This window comes from Juglans microcarpa x Juglans regia, chromosome 3D (genome assembly GCF_004785595.1).
Source record: "Juglans microcarpa x Juglans regia isolate MS1-56 chromosome 3D, Jm3101_v1.0, whole genome shotgun sequence".
In the NCBI taxonomy this organism is placed as follows: Eukaryota; Viridiplantae; Streptophyta; class Magnoliopsida; order Fagales; family Juglandaceae; genus Juglans; species Juglans microcarpa x Juglans regia.
This window is the reverse complement of record NC_054598.1, coordinates 20,535,157-20,561,140: the sequence shown is the minus strand read 5'-3', so window position 1 is coordinate 20,561,140 and position 25,984 is coordinate 20,535,157. Positions and strand designations below refer to the sequence as shown.

The 25,984-nt window shown below is 37.4% G+C and overlaps 1 protein-coding gene across 2 annotated transcripts in view; it reads right to left on the bottom strand.

The window, feature by feature from the left end:
• Nucleotides 1–670: 670 nt before the first annotated feature.
• The window catches only part of LOC121254128, a 38,764-nt gene continuing 13,450 nt past the window's right edge, over nt 671–25,984 (bottom strand). Inside the window, exons 3-11 of one of the 2 annotated variants that reach the window (XM_041154096.1) lie at nt 25,466–25,546; nt 17,650–17,757; nt 10,541–10,632; nt 10,039–10,113; nt 9,898–9,967; nt 9,372–9,473; nt 2,409–2,450; nt 2,127–2,189; nt 671–929 (exon numbers count right to left, since the gene is read on the bottom strand). In XM_041154096.1, coding sequence (XP_041010030.1) covers nt 2,175–2,189; nt 2,409–2,450; nt 9,372–9,473; nt 9,898–9,967; nt 10,039–10,113; nt 10,541–10,632; nt 17,650–17,757; nt 25,466–25,546 — 585 coding nt within the window. In that variant the 3' untranslated portion in view covers nt 671–929; nt 2,127–2,174. Of the gene's footprint in view, nt 930–2,126; nt 2,190–2,408; nt 2,518–9,371; nt 9,474–9,897; nt 9,968–10,038; nt 10,114–10,540; nt 10,633–17,649; nt 17,758–25,465; nt 25,547–25,984 lie in introns of both variants that reach the window. The other variant, XM_041154095.1, reaches the window with a different exon arrangement.

Below are 25,984 nucleotides of genomic sequence, written 5' to 3'. Positions count from 1 at the left end.
TTTAGTCGTTCCACACCCATGAACAATCAGTGGCTCTTGATACCAATTGTTATGAACTCTCTTGTAAATGATATTGTAATAAAGAAATGGTATGGAGATGAAAGATGGTTGTTGTGATGAATAAACTTAGTTACACACAAGATGTTTGATAAAATGAGAAAGAGAATCACAGTAAAGAAGAATGATGGAAATAGCTACACCTTGGGATATTCAAGGTCCACAATTCCTCCCAAAAAAAATACAAACGTTTTCTGCAAAGAAAGAGAGTATTTTACCCCCTCTTTCCTCTACATACAATGGAAGGGGATGACTTAATTCAGCAACATCCAACTCAGGCCATGGGCCAATTCTAACTAAACCCTAACTAGGCCCATGGGCCACTAAACAACTTAAAACAAAAGGATACTAAAAAGTAGGAGGCCCGTCAAGCCTGGCCCAATTTAGTTGGGTTCATAACAATCTTGCACGGTGACTACACTCCGCGTACAAAATCTTTTTTACAGGGAAAGGTGGCTGCTTGATGAATGACCCGAACTACACAGTTCGGGCTTATTAGCCTGGTCTCATACGGACCCAACCCACCAAACACACATACATTACATACAAATATACATACATACAGACAGTGCTGGTTTTATACCTTGAATTCACTACAGCCATCGTGGCCATAAACAAAAGCATGTCCAGTTCTTATTTCAGTGAGTGTTTGGGCAAATAGACAATAAGATTACAGTATACAATCCCATATACAACCAAACCGATCGGAAACTTCTAACTTATAAAGTGCGTTATGCGTACACCTCTATATACGTTGTTGAATAAGAAAAAGTATTATATTTATAATAACTGACTGGACTTCTGCTGCAGGAAGGCCTCCAGGATTGAATTTTTCTCCTGGTAATCTTTGAATTCAACTCTCCTTCCATGACCTGCAATCGATTCAATCTCTTAGATCGACTATCAAAAGTGGCATTAGTGTGATCAACAAGAAAAAGTATACGACGGGCAAACCCAGTTCCGTAATTAGAGATAAATGAAATCAATTAAGGACTTTTCAAATGGTTATCTGCTTCGTCAATGAAGTGAGAAAGTTGCATACAACTTGAGCAGCAGCACTAGTATCAAAAGTCTTAGATACCATGCCATTTGATCATTGCATATATACTAAGCCATTGAGCCATTTAGCTGGGCACTGGGGGCAGTGCAACACCCAAATTCTTGGTTCAACTGGCCATTTTGAGTTTTCAAGTACCCTGCTCTGGGTGTCAAATATATAGATAGGATAGAAAAAATAAATACCATATGAAAAACAAAGCAAATAACAATAAGGAACAAAAACCGAAGATAATACAGATAGATCTGTTATCATGAACTAGTGGAGGGGGTCCCACCACCCGCGGCGGCGCCCCCAGTTGGGGGGGGGGGGGGGGGGGGGGGGGGGGGGGGGGGGAGAATGAAATAAGCCAGGCCTTAGTCCAACACTCTTGGTCAACTAGACCCCAGAAGCAATGCTCTAAAGCTGGTTGAATTGGCCTATATTATTTGGAGAAGAACTCTATGCGGTGGAAGGCTTTACTGTTTAAAAATGAATATATTGGATTGATTTAGCTTTACGTTTATTGCCTATTTTTTACCCCTCTTTTTTTTTTCCCTATTTTGGCCTTTCCTTCTTTGGGGATAAGGCTATTATGACTAAATTGGACTGTCCAAATATGGTGGTATAAGATTAAGTAATTTTACACCATTTACTTATCTTTTCATAACTAAAGAGTGGTAGCCATGCATCTATCAGGTAAACTTTAATGCCCATGGAAATTGCTCGGGTATGTGATAACAAGCCACAATGTCTGTTATGTTGGACTGGGACATACTCATTGCACGGTGCTTCAAGGTGAGGTTGCGACCCCAAAATCAAGGCCCTCACCAACGCAACAGACAATAAAAGAATAAATAAATAAATGGAAAATGTGATACACAAACTACAAGTTTTATTTCATTGTATTTACTTTAATATAAGTTTTTGATCAAATGGTTGGGACCATTTGGCGTGGTCACTAGGAGAGTATAGACTTCCTTAGTATATACTTGATAATGGCATAGTTGCACAAATGACAAGAAATACTAACCAGGTAGCACCCACTTGAAGTCCAAGTCTAACAGAATCCGAACATTGTTCAATTGTATGGGAACTGTCAGCAAGAAAACAATTAAAATGAAAATGAATGCGTAGTCATCATTGCAGAACAATTCCGTTAGAAGGTTAGAAAGAGAGCAATCAATAATTAGATTCAGCTAAGATGACAATCTCCAAGGCCAAGACACCACACCAAATGGTAGATCATTGCAACACATTGGGCCTATCCAGTGAATATCTACTTTATTCTTCTGAAAGTATCTTTCAGTCCTACCTGAAAAAAAGTTGAACTTCTCTGAAATGGCCAGCCCAGATTCTGTCATAAACAGATGGTCCCCAGTGAACAAAATATCGAGGGATGTATAAAATAAGCAGACTGATCCCTGAGTCACCACATGGCAGATAAAAGAATGAGACCAGTTGAGTGTTAGTTAACCTTCATTATTAAAAGCTTGCAGTTGTGTGATGATTGTATATACAAAAGACAATACAAGAGGCCAATCTCTCAAGAATATATTGACAACGCCATCACTCACATTGTCAATGTGAGTAAGCCAAAATTGTGTGAATATGATTTGAGGCAATACTGATTGCTAGATAGATATAAGTTTTACAAGGGTTGGCAAGGTCAGATCCATGGAAATGCCAAACATAGATGAATAAACCAACAGATCCAGATATCCTAAATTAGGGTGGTGTAATTCTGGTAATTTCTGTACTGGGTTAGGTGTACTGGATCAACTGCAAGTGTTCTACACGGCATTGGGTGAACAAAGAATTTGGATTGTTTGAATGAAAATGATTTTCAGTTTGTAAAATCTGAGCTCCCAGGATGGTGATGATCAATCACATGTATGCATCAGAGGAATTGAAAACTGTCTTTTTTTAAAAAAAATAAATAAATAAATTGTGGGCACCAATGCCTTTCAGAAGTGAATGAGGGTAATTTTAATCTTTAAGCGTAAGAAAATCTGGGTCCTGGTCTAGTGGGTGTTTTTGGGTCTCTAAACAATGAATGTTCAGGTTTGGGGGAAGATAGATTTAATTTTTACAGATTATAGCCATAACGCATGTGTTCCAGGGAGGAATTAATGCTTTGTCAAACATTACTCTACAGATTTGGCTATTCTTGTTCCATGTTGTTCCACCAATACGTTCTCCAAACTCTACATTTTCATACCCACTGGGTGTACTGTGTATTGAGAATTATGGGCTTCTTCTAAACTTTGTCCATTTATTTCTGGATCATTTGGCATGCACAATCTATCTCTAAACCTCAAAACACCATCACCTTACACGTTAAATTCAGACTTCTCTCCATTTTGTACTTCCTCAATGATCCTTAGCAGTTTCACACCATTGCCTTGATTCTCTTTAATTTTCTCAATCAAAGTAGGTTGCACACTTGGCATAGCTAGGTAACATTGGAATCCTCTATTATTACCTCAATGTCATACTTCTCTAAATCTAGCATGATTTGTCTTTGAGTGGTCACTAAAGTAGCCATTACTCCAAAAGATTTCCTGCTAAGTGCGTCTACCACTACCTTTGCCTTACCAGGGTGGCAGTTGATTATACAATCATAATCCTACATTAACTCCAACCAGCCCCGTTGCCTCATATTTAATTCTTTTTGGGTAAGAAAGTACTTTAGACTTTTGTGATTGGTGTAAATTTTTCACTTTTCATCATATAAGCATTGGCTCCAAATTTTTAAGGCAAAAACTACACCAGCAAATTCCAAGTCATAAGTAGGATAATTTAGCTCATAACTCTTCCATTGGCGGGAGGCATATGTGATCACCTTACCTTGTTGCATTAACAAACAATCCAATCCTTTATGCTAGACATCACTATTAATAACGAAACAACTAGAATCCAAGGGTATAGTTAACATTAGGGTGGTAACTAACTTATGTTTATGCTCTTGGAAACTACTCTCACATTCATTAGTCCATTGGAATTTGGCATCTTTCCTAGTTAGTTGAGTCAATGGTACCATTATACCAGAAAAACCCTCTACAAACCTCCTATAGTACCCAACAAGACCTAAGAAACTATGAACTTCACTCACATTGGTTGGCCTGGTCCAAGTAGTCACAGCCTCAACCTTATTGGAGTCTACCATAATTCCATCTTTGAATACCACATCCTAGGAAAGCAATTTGACCAAAAACTCACATTTCTTCAATTTGGCATATAATTGTTTTTCCTTCAATACCTGTAGTACCAACCTTAAAATCCCTTCATGTTCCACCTGACTCCTAGAGTAGATCACCAATAAAGACAATTACGAATCGATCTCGATACTCTGGAAAATCTCTTTCATTAAATCCATGAAGGCAGCTGGGGCATTGTTCAACCCCAAAGGCATAACCAAAAGCTCATAATGCCCATATCTATTCCTAAAGGTAGTCTTTGGCACATCTTCCTTTTTCAACCTTAATTGATTTGTAAAGTTAATCAATACATTCCTAAAATTACATCAAAATCATGCATATCTAAAGTACCAAATCTGCTAAGAATTCCCTATTCTCGATAATAATCTTGAATGACCTAAGTACAAGATTTGTCGTTAATGTATTGCCCGCACACAGGAGTTGAAACTAATAACTAATAATCAAGTAGTTCTGGTTACCGTACTTATCAAAAAAAAAAAGTAGTTCTGGTTTCCTATCACAATTCCGAGTAAATACCCTAGAAACAAAAGAATGAGTGGATCCATAATCAAAAAGTACGTTGGCATCTAGGAAGAATGAAGAAAGTATACCTATGACCACCTCATCCCTAGCCTGGGCGTCTTGAGTCATCATAACATATACTCACCCTCGGATTTGTTTCCCCATGTTGCGCTACTATTTTTCTAAATCGGTTTGGTTGGTTGTTACTCAGACATTCACGAGCAAAAATGCCTGGTTATCTACAAGTGTAGCATAAATTGAGCCCAATAGTGCAAGGTTGCCCTCTATGATATTTTCCATAGTGTAAACAAGGTCTTCCGCTCACTTGCTAGGAAGGTTGTCCCTTTTGATCACTATTGTTGAAAATTTTCTTCTTGAAACCTTGCCCTCGATCCTTTCCTAGTTGGGCACATGGTTGCCAGTGTCTCTTCTTGTATACATTAGAAGCATCTCGCAATCTAAAATCTTCCTCTAATGCCATGGCTCTCCTAACTATTTAAGTATAAGTCCTAACGCTAGTATGAGGTGACGTATTCTATCACTCAAACCCCTTTAAAATTTCCAAATCCTTTTGCCTTCATGTGGAATCAAGTGAGGGGAAAAATGGGAGTTCGGTAAACTTGGTAGCATAGTGCTCTATGGTCATGGGCCCGAACCAAGTTTGCAAATTTGCTTTCCCTTTTGATCTTCTACCACTTCAGAATAATAGTCATCATTGAAAATTTCTTTGAATGTAGCCTAGGTGATGGTCATGCTTTCACCAAGTTCCTTTAACTGCAATTTTTTACCGTCCCACTACCTCTCACTAGCATCCTCCAAGGTGAAAGTAGCATATCTCACCTTCTGCGTGTTAGTGCAGTTCAACACTCTTTTTAACAGTTTCTCCATTCTTGAAGGTTCAGTTGTGTTCTTTAAACACTCCAAAAGTTTTCATTTCTCCTAGTAGCCCAAGCAATCCTAGAAAGTATCCTCTCCAAAGAACTTTGCTACTTATCATCCCCACACACCACACTTATTATTTTTTAAAATTTTTATTCTTTATTTTTATTTTATTCTTCTTAAACTTATTGAATTCTTCTACTCATCATCCATATACCACACATTTGAAAAAAAAAAAAGCATGGTGTGTGGTGTGTGGGGATGATGAATAGAATTTTTCCTCTCCAAAAGGTATGCTGCTGCTAAGACAGATGGTATTGATGAGGTGGCTGATAGGATATATTCTAGGATTGCTCAGACTACTTGCAGAAATGAAAAAGAGGGTTGCTCATTTGGAGAGTTTAAAGGATAAAATCCCCCTACCTTCTCTTGGGAGCTAGATTGTGTGGTAGTGGAAAAAGCAGTTGACAAGAATGGAGAAGCTGCTAAGAGTGTTAAATTGCACTTACAGATAGAAGTTGACATATGCCACTTTCACCTTGGAGGTTGCAGCTAAAGACGTGGGGACAATACATAATTGGTATTAAAGGAAGGACTTAGTAGAGACAACACCATCACCAGGGATAAATTCAAAAAAGCTTTCAATGATGCCTATCACCCACAAGTGGTAAAGGATCAAAAGGAAAGTGAATTTGCAAACTTGGTTCAGGGGCCCATGACCATAGAGCATTGGAATATTCATGATCCACATCATGTGATTGATTAGGAACCATTAAACATGCACCCATGTGATGGGAGGCAGGCTTCTGCGGCTACTCAGCATGAAGCTTATTGGTTCATGAAACATATCAAAGGCTGCAGTAAGTTTCTGGGAGTGTTATTTGTAGTGGATTGTACAGAAGGCTATGGGTCTTTTGCAGCAATCAATAATAGATGGAAGAATGAGGAAGTGGGCTCTGTTTCAAGCAGAGAAAGCTATAAGATTGCTTATAAAGGGGCTGGAGAACTAAGGAAATTTTCTGTCTTTATTAGTTATTCTTCTAAAGTTGGAGCACATAGAAGTGGAGGGAGCAGAAAGGAGAGGAGTTTTCAGGGGAGTTTTTCATTAATCTTAAGATTATTTCTTGGAATGAGCATGGATTACAGCGTGGGGGGAAAATATGAAGTTTAAGAAATTTCAGGGTGACTGCAAGGGTGTATTGTGTATGTTCAACAAATCAAATTTCGAGCCCATGCCTAGTGGAGTACTGTGAAGGTCATGGTGGTGCCAGTTCAAGGGTTGGATTCATTGCGGAGTTAAAAGGGGCTTCTGCTGGGGTTTTGCCATTATGGGAGAAGATGGTCCTAGAGAGAATGGATGATGCAATGACAATTGTTTTGGTTTCATGCAAATTCATATGTGCAGAAAATCAGTTTTTGTGTGCTTTTCAGGAGTCTACTGTCCAAAGGTAAACATGATAGAACATTTCTTTGGGAGGAGTAGGCAAAGGTTGAATAGTTTGTGGGAGTGCAGCACTGCACTGGGGGAGGTCATTTCGCCAGGGAGAAGTTGTACGGTCTTAGATTTCAACTGCAATGTAGGAGTTTTTCACATCCAAGCAGGGAATAATTGATCTCCCTTTTGGAAGAGGGTACTTCACTAGGTCAAAACATCATAAACGTCCTTCCATGTCCATAATTGATGGATTTTTAGCCTTGCCTGATTGGGAAGAAAATATTTCAAACTTGGTGATGTAGGACAGCGGCAATGAAAAACTTTTACAGTAGTTAGGGCTCAATTTGGAAGCAGAGGTTTGTAATATTATCGGATAGACGGGAGGACAGGCTTTGGAAAGAAAAGGCTTAGAAGTATTAGTTAAAATAGGAATTCTAATTTTGAAAGGTTGGGGAAGGATTTTGAGATGAAACAAAGAGGAAAATTGGTTTCAGTGCCTATTTCTTGAGCTGTAAACAGAAAGCCGAGAATAGTGTTTTGGCTTTTCTGGTTCTCTCTTTGAGGAATGCATGGTTTACTTTTTTTAACGATTATGATTTGAGAGAGCTAGAGCTGTAAATTCAGATCTAATTTTGGCTAGAATTTGAAGGAAAATTTCTAAACAATTAAAACAAATTTAAGAAAGGTTAGATACACGCAAGCATTATACGTAAGGTTCCTCAAAGTCACCATGGACATGATTGCATCACAAAATGCTAAATCTTAACTGAAATTCTCATGAACATATCTTTCATTCGAGAAATGATAAGTTAACAAAGAGAACTGCAAAAAGGAATCTTAGAAATTAACTTTGCTTGGTGTGAGACGTCATATATACTACAATAGAAATAGTTTTACAAGCCCTTGACGTACCAAAAGACATCAAGAGAAATAAATTTGTGATAGTTTTTTTTATAATCTATTTATTGGCCTGGCATTTCTTTTTTTTTCTTTAGGAAGAGAAATCAGCCCACATACGAAAGGGACCAGGTCTCTTTTGGGTTTTCGCCACTAAGCATAGCTAAATCACTAATCAAACCCATAAATTAAAATCCAATAATAATAAAACCACAAATAAGAAAAAAAACTGGAGAACACTCTGGGTAGCATACCAGCTTATTTTCTCTCTGTTCTCCCTTTCACTATGGCTATAGCCAATAGACTTTTTTTGGTTTTTATATAGCTAATAGACTTCAGAATCCATGTGGGGACTCTCTTTAGGGTGCTATTTGAGACTAAATCACAGATCAACTCTTTATTCCAATGAGATTTGCGTGCCCCTTCAATGGGGGAGGTTGTGTAGGTTGGGTATCAGAGAGCTGTTGGTTTTTGACCAAATGGGTATGGCCATATGCACTGGAAAGGGGTCGTCTTTGGAGGATGGTGGACAAAAAAGGATAGGAATTTGATCAGAGTATGAGGGCAAGGTGTTGTTCTTACGAAATTTGTGTTCCTTATGGCTAAATTTGTAAAAAGAAATTTTTTACAACTATAAAAGGTGAAAACATATCAAAGGTGTCGGGGGAACAATTTTTCCAAATTTATCAGATGCAATGTGCAGGAAGGCACTCTTATTTGCTTTTGGCATGCGTATGGTGTAATGAAACTCTACTAAGAGGCATTTCCTGGCCTACTCCAAAATGCAAGAAATTAACACGCAGCAGTGGCAGAATATATGACTTGAAGAAACAGTAACTTCCATTGGACCTTAGCATTAATAGTGCAGTGCAAAATCAAGATCTTGAATTATTGGTGTTTTCTCGTGCTGTACTTTATTCATATATGGTAGGGAGAGAGGGAAATGATAAGAAGATTTGGGTACCATCTAGCTGTTGTGGTTTAAAGGTAAAACTTTTTACAAGGCTTTAAGATTGAAAGGTAGTAATTCTTTAAAGCCCCGACAAGAGTCACTCTTTCTACATGGACAGTGCCATTAGGGGAAGACTCAGAGTATAGAATAATTGCAGAAGCACAATTCAATTGTAGTTGATTGGAGTTATATGCAAATCTCTGATCATTTACTCCTTCATTGTGATGTTAGTCGGGAATTTCGGACATTGTTTAAAGCGTTTAAGTGGGTGCTGGAATTGAAGCTTCTGTTCTCTTTCTAGGTGTTTCTCTTATATAATTCCTGTTGCACCCGTTCTCTGCACATTAACACATTACTAATCAAAGAAAATATATAACAGATCTAGAAACCTACATCTGTGTGGCCTGGAGTGTGTATCAGTTGGATGTCCTGGAAAAGGCTCCAGGGGCCACTCCCCTCTAGCTTTATCTCTACATTTGTAGTAGAGTCTTCAACCTGGCAAGATCAGAAGACAAATGGTATGTTAAATCACTTTTTTTTTATCGGTAAACAATGATTTATGTACTCTATCAGCCTATGGTTGCTTTAAAGGTATATTTTTATTTCCACTTTTTTCCGTAATGTTTGCACCCGTTTCTATTCCAAATTCCTAATGCTCTGTGTGGTGAGGGTAGCTCCTAGACTTAAGTTCTTCCAAAGTGGGAAAAGGGGAAAAAAGCATAATGTTGGTGGTGCAAGGGGATAAGTGCCCTGATGACAATCCAAGATTTTACATTTAGCCCAAAATCCTTGATCTTGTATGGGTGTTTTTTTTTAATTTAAACATCTTTGTGAAGGATTCACTGTAACTTGCTTCGTGAAGGCAGAAAAATTCAAGTATAAATAAATGAAAAGGAAATATTTGAAAAGTGAAAAGCACCTCTAGAGAGTGCAGAATTCTATCACACTTTAGTCGCTTTGTCCACCTTTCATGATCTGCTATGTCATCCCTGTAACCCATAAGATACATCAATATCATTTTGAAACAATATAAAGTTTTACACTTGTGTTGAGTCAGTACTTGTGGGTCAGAAACATGTAACGTGCCCCACCCAGCTTCTCAATATTACTTGCTAGTCTCTCCGTGAATCTTGGGCTGCAGACAACAAAACAAGACTCATCCACAATAAGTTACCATCTAATATGACTTATGTTTGACTTATGTTACGTATATATGTATATAGGGGAAATTATACTTCTTGCCCAGAAACTACCACCCGTTTTTCACTTTGCATCTTAATGGTCTAATCTTAACTGACACTTCAAATTAAAAGATATAGGTAGTTTAGGATGCAAATTCAAACTTTATGTAGTTTGGAGTGCAATTTGAAAAAAGGGTGGTTGTTTGTAGGTGAAAAGTGTAATGTCGCCATATCTATACACCCACCCACCCACCCACCCACCCACTCACACACACATTACATATATAATTCTTACCCCAAAGATAAAAAATTCTAATTTGTTTCCATAAGGATTAATCTTATGGTTAGATTATCTCATTTATCTGCAAGATGATGACATACCTGTCTATAAGTATGTTTCCTTCAGGATGAACAATCAAATAAGAAGCTGCCCCATATGATTTCTCAGAGTGATAACCACAGTGATAAACACCCTGGAAACATTAGAGAAGCTCTCAAAGTTTACAACAGCATACGTATTTGCAATAGAGGGAAAGAAACAGGAAAAAAATACAAATGAAGAATACAAAGAAGGTGAAGGATAAAAATATCATTTAATCAAGGTACTGATAAACCATTGAAATTAGCATATGAGAAAACAATTCCCTGAAAGGTTCCCCGCCAAATTCCTGGTGTGAAACACTTGTCTCAACTCTGAAAATAAACCAATAAGTAGTACCAAAAACAAAGAAAACATTGACGATCTGAGGCATTTGGTGGATTCTTTAGGTTACATGATCCCTCTGAACAATAGGTATTGTTCAGTACGTATTCTCAAGAAAACTTGACTTGTTCTTGTTATTTACTTATCCAAAAAAATCTGCCTGTTAATTAAAACAATTTCCCAGAAAATAACAGCCAAACACATAAGTTGTTTAAAAAATTAAAAGTATGGGGTCCAAGTCTCCCCCCTCAACACACAGCTTCCAAAAAGGTAGATACCCTGCTCGCAAGAGGAAATCTTCCCTTAATCATCTATTTTTTTCCAAAGTAGTTTTTTATAAAACAATTCTCTACTAAAAATCTCCCAAAACATACTAATAGAGCTACAAAAAAAATCACCTCCAAAACATTTTTAAATGCTAGTACCAAATACCCCTCAAAACATCAAAACACTTCTTGAAAATAGTTAATGAAAGAAGCCTTCAGAGCGCTACAAGATTGGGAGATCTATGCTTTCAGTAAGTTTTTTAATCAATCATATTGCACTGGAATGAGAAGAGGAGAAGAAAAGATTTGGGCTCCGGCCAAGAGAGGACAAGTCAATGCCTGTTCTTCTATAACATTATCACTCCTCATTTCAACAATCCATTTCCATGGAAGAGCATTTGGGGGAAAATGGTTCCCTGTGAGCCACCCTTTGACAGTTTTTGCTTGCACAGCCACCCTTGGAAAGATTCTCACCACAGAAAATTTAAGAAAGAGACATGCTGTCATGATAGATCGGTGTTGTACCCAAAAGATAAGTGGAGAGTCTGTTATCATTTTCTTCTTCAGTGTGATATTGCAAGCGCACTGTGAAGTGATTTCTTCAAGCAGGAGGGATTGGCTTGGGTCATGCCTAGAAGAATTGCAGAGCATTTTTTTTCTCGAAGAAGACTAGGTGGCTGCCCATAGATTGCAGAAATATGGGAGATGGTCCCTATTTGCAACATTTACTATATTTGGAATCAGAAAAGTGATAGAATATTTGAAGACAGTGAGTGGACAATGGAGGAGCTTAAGAATTTCTTTATTTTCCTTTGGACTGTATATAGACTTTAATGGACTCAACTTTCATGAACTTTTGGTATCTTTTTCACCTTCTAGATACGTGAATCCCCTATATACTTTCTGTGTATTTGAGTTGCGCCTTTTGCACTCATTAGTAAAAAATTGTTACTTAAAAAAAAAAAAAAAAGTGAGTGAAGCCTAAGCTTTTAAATGTTTCCAACCTTGGTCATCTCATCAGCACTTCAGTTTTAATTTCTGGTTATGGTAAACATTTTTAATTTCTAGTCAAGGCCATTGTTTAGAAAATCAAAATACACTAAAATTAAACCCTATATTGTTATGTTTGATGCACATCGTTTTGTCTAGTTGGGTTGGCACATCTAGAAGCCAAGGCAAGAAGGATCCTCAATAGGGTATTTCACTTGTACATTCCTTGATCATGAAACCAACGTAACAAGCGATTGCCTTGGTGTGGCTTGTAGATCTGTGAGAAAGGGATTCCCTTTTGCATTTTGAAGGTTGCCTGGGACACAATTGAACACTCCCACAAATTTTGGTTTTGATAGGTAAAATAAAACACTCCCAAAACTTGCATTTGACTTTAATTGCTTGGAGACTTGCAGTAAAAGATGCATTTTGCTAACCATTCAATTCTAGCAATTACCAAGAAGAAGTCTTTCACCAAAAAATTAACCTCAAAGACGAGTATTCTGCAGAAAAGACTAAACAGGTGTAACGGCCCAAGGCCAAGACACATCTAAGCTCATACTCTACAATGACTAGAATACTCGTTTTCTTGGGTAATAAATATTCATTTTCTTCTTCTGACATATCTTTTCATTGTGCTACTTGTCCTCTTGGTAAGAGTAAAACTTTATCTTTTCCTGTGCATGGTAGTCGTGCTTCTACATATTTTGAGATTGTGCATACTGATGTTTGGGGTGTGAGTTCTATTATTTCTCATGGTCAGTATTGCTATTTTGAGTCATTTATCGATGATTATAGTCGATTCACCTGGATATATTTTCTCTATTCTAAAGCTGATGTGTTTTCTGCCTTTCAAAAATTTGTTGCACTTGTTGAGACGGAGTTTGGTACTTGTATCAAAATTTTACGCTCTGACTCCGGGGGGAATACATGTCTCATTCCTCATTCCTTTCAGACTTATCTCCAGCAAAAGTGAATTATTTCCTAGCGTTCTTACCCTTACACCCCTCAACAAAATAGGGTCGTTGAGCATAAGAATTGCCATCTTTTAGATGTCGTTCATACTTTGTTGATTGACTCTTTTGTGCCTTCTCGGTTTTGGGTTGAAGCTTTATCTACTGCTGTATATTTGATCAATCGTTTGCCTACTACCACTCTAACTTATGATTCTTCCTACTTTCAATTATTCGGCATATCTCGCGAGTATCAATCCCTTCATACTTTTGGGTGTGTTTGTTTTGTCCATCTACCACCAATTGATCGTCACAAGCTTGCTGCCCCAATCTTTCATGTGTGCCTTTATGGCTATAGTCCTACTCAGAAAGGATTTGTTTGTTATGATGCTCATGCAAACAAATTCCACATCTCTTGAAATGTGATTTTCTTCGAAAATCAATATTTCTTTCAGCCTAGGGTTATTTCTAATCCTCCTATTTTTCTATTCTACCTACTTTTGATGATGTGCCTTCTTCTATTGAGCGGTTTAAGCCAGGTGTTGTGTATCATCGACGTCTTCCACCTTCTTCAACACCCCTTCCGGACACTACTCCACCATCTGATCCCGTGGTTCCTAGACCTAAGCGCTCCACCCGGGTTACACATGCACCACATAGGTATGGTTTCCTCATACCTCACTGCGACTCTCGACACTATTTCTGTCCTTCACTCTTATGCTCAAGCAGCGCATGTTGGCCAGCAGGCCATACAAGAAGAGATCCAAGCTCTTCAAGACAATCACACCTGGGACATTGTGGCTTGTCCCTCTAGTGTCAAACCTATTGGTTGTAATGGGTGTACTCAGTCAAGTTTCGGTCTGACACTTCACTGGACAGATATAAGGCTCGTCTCATGGCTCTTGGGAAACGTCAAGAGTATGGTATTAATTATGAAGAAACATTTGCACCCGTCGCCAGATGACTACTATGCGGATTGTCTTGGCACTTGCTGCTTTGCAAAGGTGGTCTCTCCGACAGATGGATCTGAAGAATGCTTTTTTGCATGGGGACCTGAAGGAATAAATCTATATGACTCCACCTTCCGGCATGTTTGCTACTCTTTCATCCAAGGTTTGTCGGCTCAGACGATCTTTGTATGGACTTAAACAGGCTATGCGTGCATGATTTGATAAATTTCGCTCTACTCTACTTACTTTTCATTTGCTCAAAGTTAGTTTGATTCCTCTCTCATGAAAGATCTTGGTCCCTTGCAGTATTTTCTTGGCCTTGAGATGCAGCTTACTCCGACTGGTACCTTGTTACACTAGCACAAATACACACAGAAATTGATTTCTTTGGCTGGTCTCCAATCGGGTAACTCTGTTCTTACTCCCTCTTACTCCCTTGAAGGTGAATCTCAAGTTTCATTAGGAGGAAGGCGAGCTTATATCTGATCCATCCTTGTGTCGGCAGCTGGTTGGGAGCTTGAACTACTTGACGATTACCCGCCCTGACATTTCTTTTGCTGTGCAGCAAGTCAGTCAATTTATGCAGGCTCCCCGACATCTTCATTTAGCCATTGTCCGCCGCATTATCCGATATTTGAAGGACACCTCTACTCGCGGGTTTTTCTTTCCTAAAGAGTCTTCCTTACAGTTGGTGGGGTATAGTAATGCTGATTGGGCTGGTTGTTCGGATACTCATTGCTCGGTTATGAGGTGGTGCATGTTCTTAGGCAATGCACTCATTTCTTGGAAGAGTAAGAAGCAAGACAAAGTTTCAAAGTCCTCCATCGAGTCTAAGTATCATGCTATGTCTCCGCATGCTCTGAGATCACATGGCTTCGTGGATTATTAGGTGATCTTTGTTTTCCTTAGCTTCATTCTACTCCTCTTCATGCTGATAATACCAGTGTTATTCAGATTGCCGCTAATCCTATTTTTCATAAGCGTACGAAACACATTGAAGTCGATTGTCATTCCATACGTGAAGCTTTTGACAAGCATGTGATTACTCTTCCTCACATTTCCAACCAACTTCAAACTGCTGACATATTCACTAAAGCTCGACATCGGCATCAATTCTTGCTTGACAAATTGATACTTCTTGATCTACCAACATCAATTTGAGGGGGGATGTTACGGAGATGTGATTTGAGAGATTTGTACTATTTTTGGTCATACTTTCCTTTGTGGCTACATTGTATATTGATGCCAATTAGGATGTAAATACTTACCTTGTATAGCATATTAGTGGTAGATAGATGCATAGAATCCGGCGACAATGATGTATTCTCTGCTCTATGTAATGAACGCAAACCCTCAGTAAAGGGCATTCAGACCAATTGACAATTATCGATGCACTAATTGATGTTCAGAGTTACGCGGTAAGTAATATGATCACGCCCTTTGTCACACATGTTTTCTAAGTTATGTAAGTAATAAGACCATGCTATTTGGATGCATATTTTATAAAGATATGTCGGTATTTATGATCGTGTCTTTCAAACTGCACATTTCAGAAAAGAAATTATGAAGTCATGGTTTTTAAAGGAATAAGCCCCTTTTTATTTACCCAAGTCATGATAAATTTCTAAATGCCATGGTTTCTGCATAAGTTTCATGTTAGTTGTATGACACATGCATCAAAATATTTTATGAAAGGTCATGATTTGATGTGAGAAAACATGTATAACGACATTTTATGAAAGGTTATGATTTTATTTGAAATCTATGATATGATAAGGTATGAGAATGCAAGATATGACAAAATGTATGCATGTATGATTATGATGAGGTATGATTGTTAGGAGAGGTAATGGCCTATGTTATGACAGTGAAGACGATACCATAAGGTTCAAGAATATATTGCATTGCCAGGATGTACACACAGGTAGTGCACCCAATGCTATCATTCTTATGTATGAATTCTTAACCCGTGGCCACGGGCGGAATCAGAATCTTTAAGATTCATTAACCCAAACTCATGGGGGTCAATAGTGGATACTGGACTATGAAGAGTGACAAACAAGTTAAGGCATTTCATGTCCATATTATTTACATATGTAACTATGAGTGCATGTTTTTCAAGGAAATCCTATGTTTATATTATTTTTACAGCGTGATGTATTGCTCATTGAAATGAGCATTCGACTAAGTTTTTTGTATGTTTTAAATGTTTTAACCACATGTTATGGTCATTGTGAGAAAGATGTTGCAGGATGGGACTTGACTCAGGGAGACAAAACAGAGGCCTGGGCAGTCATGAGATATTTAGTTTTATGTTTTCAATCATTAAACTTATTTTCATAAACACATGAAACTTGAATAATTTTCAATAAGTATTTCCGTAGACTCTCTATTATATTTTAAGTATTTTAAAAAACAATGACGTTTTATTTTATGGAGTCTTTTATACCTAGTGCTTCATTAAGAAGAAAATTTTAAAAGTCAAGGTTAGTAGCACACCAGTCCCTCTATTTTCTAAAAATAACGTTGTTCTTAACCCTAGGGAGAAGAGCTGTAACATCAAGTCTTACAATTCCAGTTAGAATTGGCTCAGATACCATTTGAGATGACCAAGGAAGCCCAACCCACATCTGAGCCATACTCCAAAAGGATTGGTCAAGGTTACAATTGAAGTCCATCGGAATCATTATGAAGGACAAGAACTTTACTGTCCCAAGTAATGTGAGATCTCGTTTACCACCTTCTTGTACTTAATCCAGGTCATCAAAACAGCCATATGGTAATCGGTAACAATAAAGATCATAAGGGATTTCATAGAACATACACAATAGGAAAACAAAAAATTCGTATAGTAGCAGTTAAGAAGCTATTTCCCAACACGTTGCTACAAGTGAACCCTAATGCTTTTGATTACGATTTTCATCAAAGAAATACAATAGATGATCATTTTCCCATTCTAGGCGGCACTAAACAACCATATTTCCCGCTAATACCTATGTCGGAAACGAGCACCACTATTTAATTTTATGCACTTTTATGAGTCCAATGCCTCAAGGATAGGAATCTTTTAAGAATGCATCTGATTCCATCTTTCTTTCGTTAGTTAACCCACCTTTTTCTAAAAGAGATTGTAGTATTTCTGGTTTTATACTACTAGGAATGACTCTCTCGACCAATCTGATCTACCCCCAATAGTTTACGACTTTTCCCATCTCATGCAAAATGGAAACCAACTGTATTGTCATCAGTAAGCCTTTTTCTATTTTGGCAATCACGAGACTTATCTTGTGCTAGGATATTGTGTTCATGAAAAGACATACTATTAGGCTTTGATTGTTACACACTATTTTCAATTCCTACGGTTGTTACAAATCAAATCTGAGACCTACCCAGTGGTCCCAACCCCACCCTAGCATGTACCACCAAGACAAGGCCTATGGGCTAGAATCATACATTTTGTACACATTCACATGAGATGCATATCAGTTTCTATTATAAAAACAAACAATGGAAAGACTTGATACTTTCTAGAATGCCTACTCTTTAACACGTAAATGGCATAAATACTGTGAGCTAATAACTTAAGATTAAAAAAATATATATAATGGCAAAAAAAAAATGTAATTACTGGAACTCTCTGCTCATCTATTGGAAGTGGAAATGTTTTCTGCACACTTAGAATATCAGGAGGAGGTTTCTCTGTACGGATTGAGCTTGTTGGACATGAAATCAAGGCCTGAAAGTCACCAATTTAAGACAAACAGTTAGATTTAGTGCTGCTATTACGGAAGAAACTGAATTCTAACGAAATAGAAAAAGAACTTCATATACCCAGATGTTCTTTCTTTTCATTTAAGGCAACTGATCATATAGTCATCCAAAACAACTACATACTAATAACTTATAATCTAGCTCAAGAAGCTTAAAGCCAAAAATGTCTCAGCTGATTGTAAAAAAAAAAACAAATCGATTGAATAAAAAATTGCTATCATTAGAAGATGAAAGGGGAGCAAGCCATCTGGTGATGGAAACATCACTGTGGTCCCCTTTGAAGTGCTACAAGAAGAAAGGAAAATCTGAGTCTAAAATTCAGGCCTGAATCTGGCATGGTTTGGATTAAGGAGAGCTCTCTTAGGACCTTGCTTAGCTACCCTAATCTGAATCAAACCCTTCCTTAGCTACCCTAATCTGAATCAAACCTTTTCTTGTTCTTTAGGAAGTCCCAAAGCTGTAAGGCTTAACAGACAGAAAACGATATTTCCATTAATTTGAGTAGAAGGTAACGACCCTTTATGAAGGTTGAGTTAATGCTGGTTCAGTTTTACTTTAGTGTTACTAATGTAAGGGTCAAGTGGTATTTTCCAGATTTGCTAAAATGAGATATACCAGAGACCATGAATCATATATTGCTAAAATGAGTGAAGTGTAACATACTAGTCTTGGATTTAGGGTATATGAGTAAATTTCCTAGTAAAAGTTTTTTTCTATTATTATTATTATGATTATAGTTTTATCAAAATTTATATTTACTTTATATTTTTATATAATTACTTTTATGATTTTATTTAAAATTGCTAGAGTTTGTTTTTAATAATGATTTTCTATATTACATCAGATTTACGTTCACTAGGTTTGGTTTGAAATTTAAAGTTTATTTTCTCTATCTCCACCGAACCTTATCTTTGGTTTTAGCCTCTTAGTTAAACACTATAAACCTCCAACCCGTAGGTTTGAACCCACTTTCTGTCGATTTGAAATCCTAACCTTAATTTCAGCCTCATCCCTAGCTTTGTAAATTTAAATTCTAGTGGAAACCGACTCTGTTAGTGAGTAACGATTTCCACTCCACACGTCTACACTCTCAGTCACATGCACATCTCTACTCCTCTAAGGTTCCTTTTATTTCTCTATCTTCTACACTTATAAATATCACTTACGTCGTACGAGAGGAGTAACTCGTGAGCCACTCCAAATCATCTGCTTCTGAAATACCTAGAGTACCAAAACACTGCCATTTAAGCCTTAGGTTTCTTCCCAACCACCGCCGACCACCATAGAACGTCGGAGCACCACCCGTGGAACCAGAAACTGCCGACTAGCTCAGCCCCAGCGCACCCACTCCCTTCCGGTAAGATCTCGACCGCCGCAGCCTTTGTTTTGGTTTCGGTGGTTCTCGGTTAGCACAGTTTCTCTCTCTAAACTCTCTTTCTCTCTCCCTCACTCGGTGCCGCACCACCATAGGAACTCCCAGTCGCGTCGCCGGTCTCTCCCAGCCACCCAAAGCCGCCGTCGCACTCAGCCCTCTCTCGGTGAGCTCTCCTTTCGCAGAACCTCTCTCTCTCTCGAACTCTCTGTTGCCTTGTGTGTTTCGGTTCTTGTTGAACCCGTGGGTTCTTTTGATGGGCCTTGGGCCCTAGGCCTTGCACGAGTGTTGAGCTCATTTTTGTTGGGCTCATCTAATACAGTTTTATGTTATGGGCAAGTTGTATGTTTTTACAGAAATTATTTTAATTATTTAAATGAACTTGTATTTTAATTTGTAATTGATTTTATTTAGCAGTTTATTAATTTTATTGTGCTTTACATTTTTTAAAAGTCAGTTTTTCTTAAATAAATATAGTAGTCAAATGTTATTTTATAAGGATGTTTGCAAATATTTTGTTAATATTCCTTTGTCTATTTAGTATAATTTAATAAACTTATTATGTTAAGAATTTAATAAAATTATGATGTTAAGAATATTTAATAGAATTTATTAGGTTTCTTATAAGATTTAATAATTATGTTAAGAACTGAAACTTATTCTAAGAATTTAAGTTTTATGAATTATTTTGAAATAGTTTGAGTATTCATCTAAATTATAAATAAGTATTTTAAGTAATTTAGATACCAGGATTTATTGAATTGTTTAACACTATCTTTTAGATTGTAGATTTAATTAAGTAGGATATTAGTACTTATGTGATTCCAAACCAATTCAGTGATAGTTATTATTTTATATAGGTCTCAAATTACGAAGTGTTATTCAAGAAGACACGCAGCGAGGTAAGTAATTTGATCACAAGTTTAGGATCATCACAGTTCAGTTTATAGATAATTAGTATTCAAGCCAGTTCTTTCCAGCCAATTATTTTATGCACCAATCATGTCATATGCAAACATGTTATCCAGCATAGCATACTATTTTGTCATTCCGCATCATATTTAAATTCAGAAATTATGATTACGTATATAGTATGTCATGCATCTCATGTGTATAAGACACGTAAGCCATCTTAAATTCAAGTGAAAGATAAGATAAGATCAGTTAATAAGATGGTCATTCAGAAGCATGGTACCAATGCAGTTCAGTATCAGGGTGGATGTGCAAGCCACGAACTCAGTCGTGGTCCACCATAGTATACCAGAATACTATCAGCGGCTCCCCTTGCGGCCGCGGGATGTGGAGTCGGTGCACAACCTCGCACACAGGGTTAAGTGTGTTAGCCAGTCAGATAAATCAGATCAGTCAGATTAATCAGTCAGATCAGTCAGTTAATTCAGTTAAACAGTCATGCATAGCACAAGCATCAGCATGAATAGTCAGGATTTTTAAACTCTCAGCATGAAAGTTTTTATGAAAACCTTATATTTAGTATGTTTACGTTGTGATAGATTTCTTGCTGAGTCTTCGACTCATTTTTGTTTATTTTCATGTTTTAAACCACCCAGGTGATGATGATGAATACGAGCAGGCAGGCCAGGAGTAGAAGGAGCATTAATTTATTTTTTTTCAGACTTTCTAAAATAAAACATGTTTTTATAACATGAGTTTCGTTCAGTTTATTTCATTTAATGTTTTTGGAAGACTTTTATTAGACCTTTTCTACAAATAAATTGCTGATTTTATTTATGAAATTTGAGATCTCTTGCCGGATTTTATTTTTATGAAAAGTACGTGACACTCATAGACTACGGGAAGGGGTGTTACATAAAGTCTTTCCAGATTTTACGTTTTACCAAAGTCCAAAGCTTGATGGACTAGCCTTTGAGTCCATTGAGTCACAGAGTGTTCTGTGGTTGGAGAGACCCTTTGAGGAGGCGAAGGTTCATGGGGTGGTGAGGAAAATGGTTAAAGATAAAGCACCTGGTCCTGATAGTTTCTCTATGAGATTCTTCCAAACATGTTGGGATGTGGTGAAGGAGGATTTAATGAAAGTGTTTCAGGAATTTTTTTTGGTTGGGAAATTTGAAAAAAGCCTAAATGTCACTTTTATTGCACTTATTCCTAAGAAGTTTGGGGTAACGGAAGTGAAAGATTATCGACCCATCAGTCTTGTAAATGGGGTGTATAAAATCTTATCCAAGGTGCTTGGAAATCGCTTAGGGGAGATATAGGGAAAGATTATTTCGAAACCCCAAAATGCTTTTGTAAGGGGTAGGCAAATTCTGAATTTAGTTCTCATTGCCAATGAATGCCTTGATAGTCGTATAAAATCCGGCAATAAGGGGATTTTATGTAAAGTGGATATGGAGAAAGCTTATGATCTTGTGAATTGGGATTTCTTAATTTACTTGCTTGGGAGATGTGGTTTTGGGGAGAGATGGTGTTCGTGGATCAGATGGTGTATCTCAAAGGTGAAGTTTTCAATGTTAGTAAATGGCAACCCAATTGGTTTATTCAACAGTTCGAAAGGCCTAAGACAAGGGGATCCTTTGTCTCCACTTTTATTTGTCATAGTTATGGAGGCGCTTAGTAGAGTGATCTCGTCCTTGGTTAACAGTGGTTTTGTGATTGGTTTCTTGGTTAAGGACCCCACAAGGGGTACTCTCAACATTTCTCACCTATTGTTTGCAGATGATACATTGATTTTTTGTGAGACAGAACAAAACCAGATGTGGCCATTTAGGGCTCTCTTACTTTATTTTGAAGCAATATCTGGTCTAAAAGTGAACCTCGACAAGTCAGAGTTGGTGTCAGTTGGTAATGTTAGCAATATCCGACAGTTGGCTCACATTCTTGGTTGTAAGGTTTCCTCTCTTCCCATGAATTACCTTGGTCTTCCGTTGGGGGCAGCACCACGAGCCAAAACTATCTAGGATACAGTGATTGAGAAGATTGAACGTAGATTAGCAGGTTGGAAGAGACTATACTAGTCGAAAGGTGGTCGTATCACCTTAATCAAAAGCACTCTGTCCAATTTACCAATGTATTTTCTATCTCTATTCCCCATTCCAATAAGCGTGGCAACTCGGATAAAAAAATTGCATCATGATTTCCTTTGGAGTGGTATGGGGGATGAATTCTAATTCCACCTGGTCAAGTGGGATAAGGTATGCTCTCCAATTTCCTTTGATGGGGTGGAATTAGAAACTTGAGAATCTTTAATAGGGCTTTACTTGGGAAATGATTGTGCAGATACACTACGGAACCGGAAACCCTTTGATAGTCAGTGATAGACCTTAAATATGGAGGCGTGTGGGGGGGGGGGGGGGGGGGTTGGAGCACTAGAGAGGTGAGTAGGGCTTATGGAGTGGGAGTTTGGAAGCATATTAGGGAGGGTGGGGGATTTTTACTCGTCACACTAGACTTATGTTGGGAGATGGCTCTAGAATTAAATTCTGGAGTGACCTATGGTGTTGGGATAATGCCCTTAAGGATTCATTCCCTTCAATTTTCAAGATTGCTTGTGAAAAAGAAGCTTCAGTGGCGGATGTTTTGGTACTATTTGAGGATCAAGTCCAATGGAACGTCAACTTTAATAGGGCTGCCCAAGATTGGGAAATTGGTAGCTTTAAGGGTTTTTTTCATATTATACTCCATGAGACCGAACATTCAACGAGCTGATAGGCTGTGGGGGAAACCAACAAATAAAGGCATGTTCTCGGTTCGTTCTTTTTATAAGTCTCTCACACAATCGGAAGATAACCAATTTCCATGGAAGAAGATTTGGCAAAATAGAGCACCTCCTAAACATGCATTTTTTGCTTGGTTAGCTTCCTTGGGTAAGATTTGACGATGGAAAACTTAAGAAAACGAGGGATGATCATAGTAGACTGGTGCTGCATGTGTAAGAAAAGTGGTGAAACTATGGATCATCTTCTACTACATTGTGAGGTAGCTATAGAGCTATGGGATGATGTGTTCTGCAGGTTGGAGCTAGCTCGGGTCATGCCAACCATAATGGTTGAGTTCTTGGCCGGCTGACAAACCTAAGAGGAGCCCCCAAATCACAGTTGTGTGGAAATTGGTGCCTATTTGCATCTTGTGGTGCCTATGGAAGGAGTGTAATGACGGGACATTTGAAGATAAAGAACGCTCTATAGAGGAACTTAGATCACTTTTTGTTAGAACTTTATTTTTATGGGCCATAGCTATAGATTTTAATGGCCTAGGCATTCATGACGACTTTCTTGTTTCTTTTTCTTCTTCCTAGATAGGAGTTAACTTGTGTATACCCTCTTGTATACTTGGGCTAAGCCTTTTGTTACTAATACAATCGTTTACCTATAATAATATATATATATATATATATATATATATATTTTACATTTGCATGCTTTTCAATTTATGTCTACAGTTTCTAAGGGGTATGATGGTTCATTTTCTTTTTAATAAAAGAGCCCCAGTCTCTATAGTAAAAGGATTGTGAATAACATATCTCAAGGCTTTTATGTAATCTGTCAAAAATAAGAAAAGAGCTCTGAAACCACCAACATCAATGTTTTTTCATACCTAATTAACACTAAACCCCGGTACATCAAATCTGGCAATTAGACAATGGTGCCAAACTCCTAAACATCCTGCATCACATGGACACAAGACACCACTTAAAGCAGGAGTTCATTTGAAACCCAAAAGCACTGGAACATTTACAGGAAGATAAATAGGTAAAAAAGGATACTCTTCCTCCGCACTCAACCAAATGCTGACTTGAACCTCCTATCATGAAAGCAACTTACAACCATAATTACAATCCAGCATCTGACTAAACCCCAACCCCACCTTCCTTGCATTCAAAGATATAATATGTGCATATCAAAGAATGATATTACGCACTTTTGCTTTACCAAACAGTGCTAGAGAACTCTTTATTCCTTCCTCCCCATGAAATGACTTCCATCTCAAGGCATCCAACCGTTTTAAATCCCTTTCCTCATTGATCATCCTTATCCTCTCCAAGTGAACATACCATTTGTTTGAACTTCCATATCACAAAAGACCGTCTCTAGATGTCTCCAGACATCCATTTGTAATGAATGAAAAGAAAAATAAAAAAGGTAGATACCATTTTGCATTCATCCGTTGTTCTTCAAAAAGCTGATGCATACAGCTTCCAACTCTTTGCGAACTCGTCTAAAACTACATTTTTTTTTTTTTTTTTGTTTTTTAACAAGAGAAGAGGTCACATGTACGAGTGACCTCCTCCCAAATTATTAAAAAACACCCTCACTTATGTCGGAGGAAAACCGTGGTAACAATCAAACCATCCAAAAAACCATCAAGAAACATAATTAAAATCTAAACAGCCAATAATGAAATCAAAACCAGAAAACAAACAAACCCAAACCGCTTAACGGCGAAGATAAGGCAAGCAAATTGGATATAGTTCACAAGTCCTTTTTCAACTAAGAGAGGACGGCAATGTACATCATTTGCTGTCATTATCTTAAACCTAAGGTCCTAAATCATACTTTCTGCCATCTCCCTATTTATTATATCATTTTTCCCCATGACTTCAAGTTTTTATTTTAAGCTTCCTTCTACCTATAATCATTTCCTCAACTTGACTTAAATCATTCTTTTTCACTAGCGCATTGATCACTCTCAGTTGGATATGTCTAAACCATGTTAAACAAGTTTTCCTCCTCTCTCTCAATAGGGGCCAGTCCTATCCTTCTGGATTGCATTCTTACTCATCCAACTTCATATTCTTACTCATTGAACCTCATTTTACAAATGTATTTCCTCTTAAAAGCTCAGCTTATCCAGAACCATGGATCATGGTCAGTCTAATATTGCACACTCACCCAATACTTCCAATGAGTTTCTCCATTTCATCCATGTTGCTCTTATTCAATGGGTCAGATCCTCCTATATCATTTCAGCATTAGGTATTATAGATCTGATACCAAAAATGATTGCTGTTTGGTTTCTCTTGGTGGTAAAGTTTTACTATATCCCCATTTCCATTCTACTTATATTGAAATTGCACTCCATATACTCGGTATTTTAGTTTTACTAGAGGATCAATTTTTGGTACACCTAAAAGAACAAAGTTTATAGTTTTGGATGGAATATACATGTGCTTTTTTCATAAAAACTCTATTTAAAGCAAGTTTTCCATGAAACACTTAATTCTCACCAATGGGTTGCAAATCTCAATATTTACAAGAAAAAAGTGCCAAATAGTATGCGGACAGGAAGAAAGGCAATGGGAAACAGAAAAATTTGAGATAAGAACCTGTAGAGCTTTTAGTCGTTCCTCTTCACATGTTGGTTGTTTAAGAACTGCAGACTGTTCATCAACTCGTGTGAAAATTTGCTGTGAAGATCAAGAAATTCAAGGCCATTATCAGAAGCGTATATCCTTATTTATCAATTATCATAAGCTCTATTAATAAAGAAGATCCATCAAGTTAGGGGTGTAAATCGGTTCGGTCCAGTCCAGTGATTTTTTGGTCCATTTTTCCCGGACCGAACATCCATAGGGACTAGACCGGATCGGTAACTACCAGTTGGCCTGTTCAATCCGGCCTAATTATTTTATTATTTTTTTTATCTTTGTTTTCAAATAAATTAATAAAAAAAATATTTAAATTACTAAATTAAAATTAAGTGAATTATTAACGTGGATTATGTAAATAATTCATTAGAAAAATATTTTACTATAATTATATTTATGATGCTGATAGTTACAACTTACTAACATAAACTTTACTCTTTAGTATGCATAATTATTGATAATGTCATACATTTTATA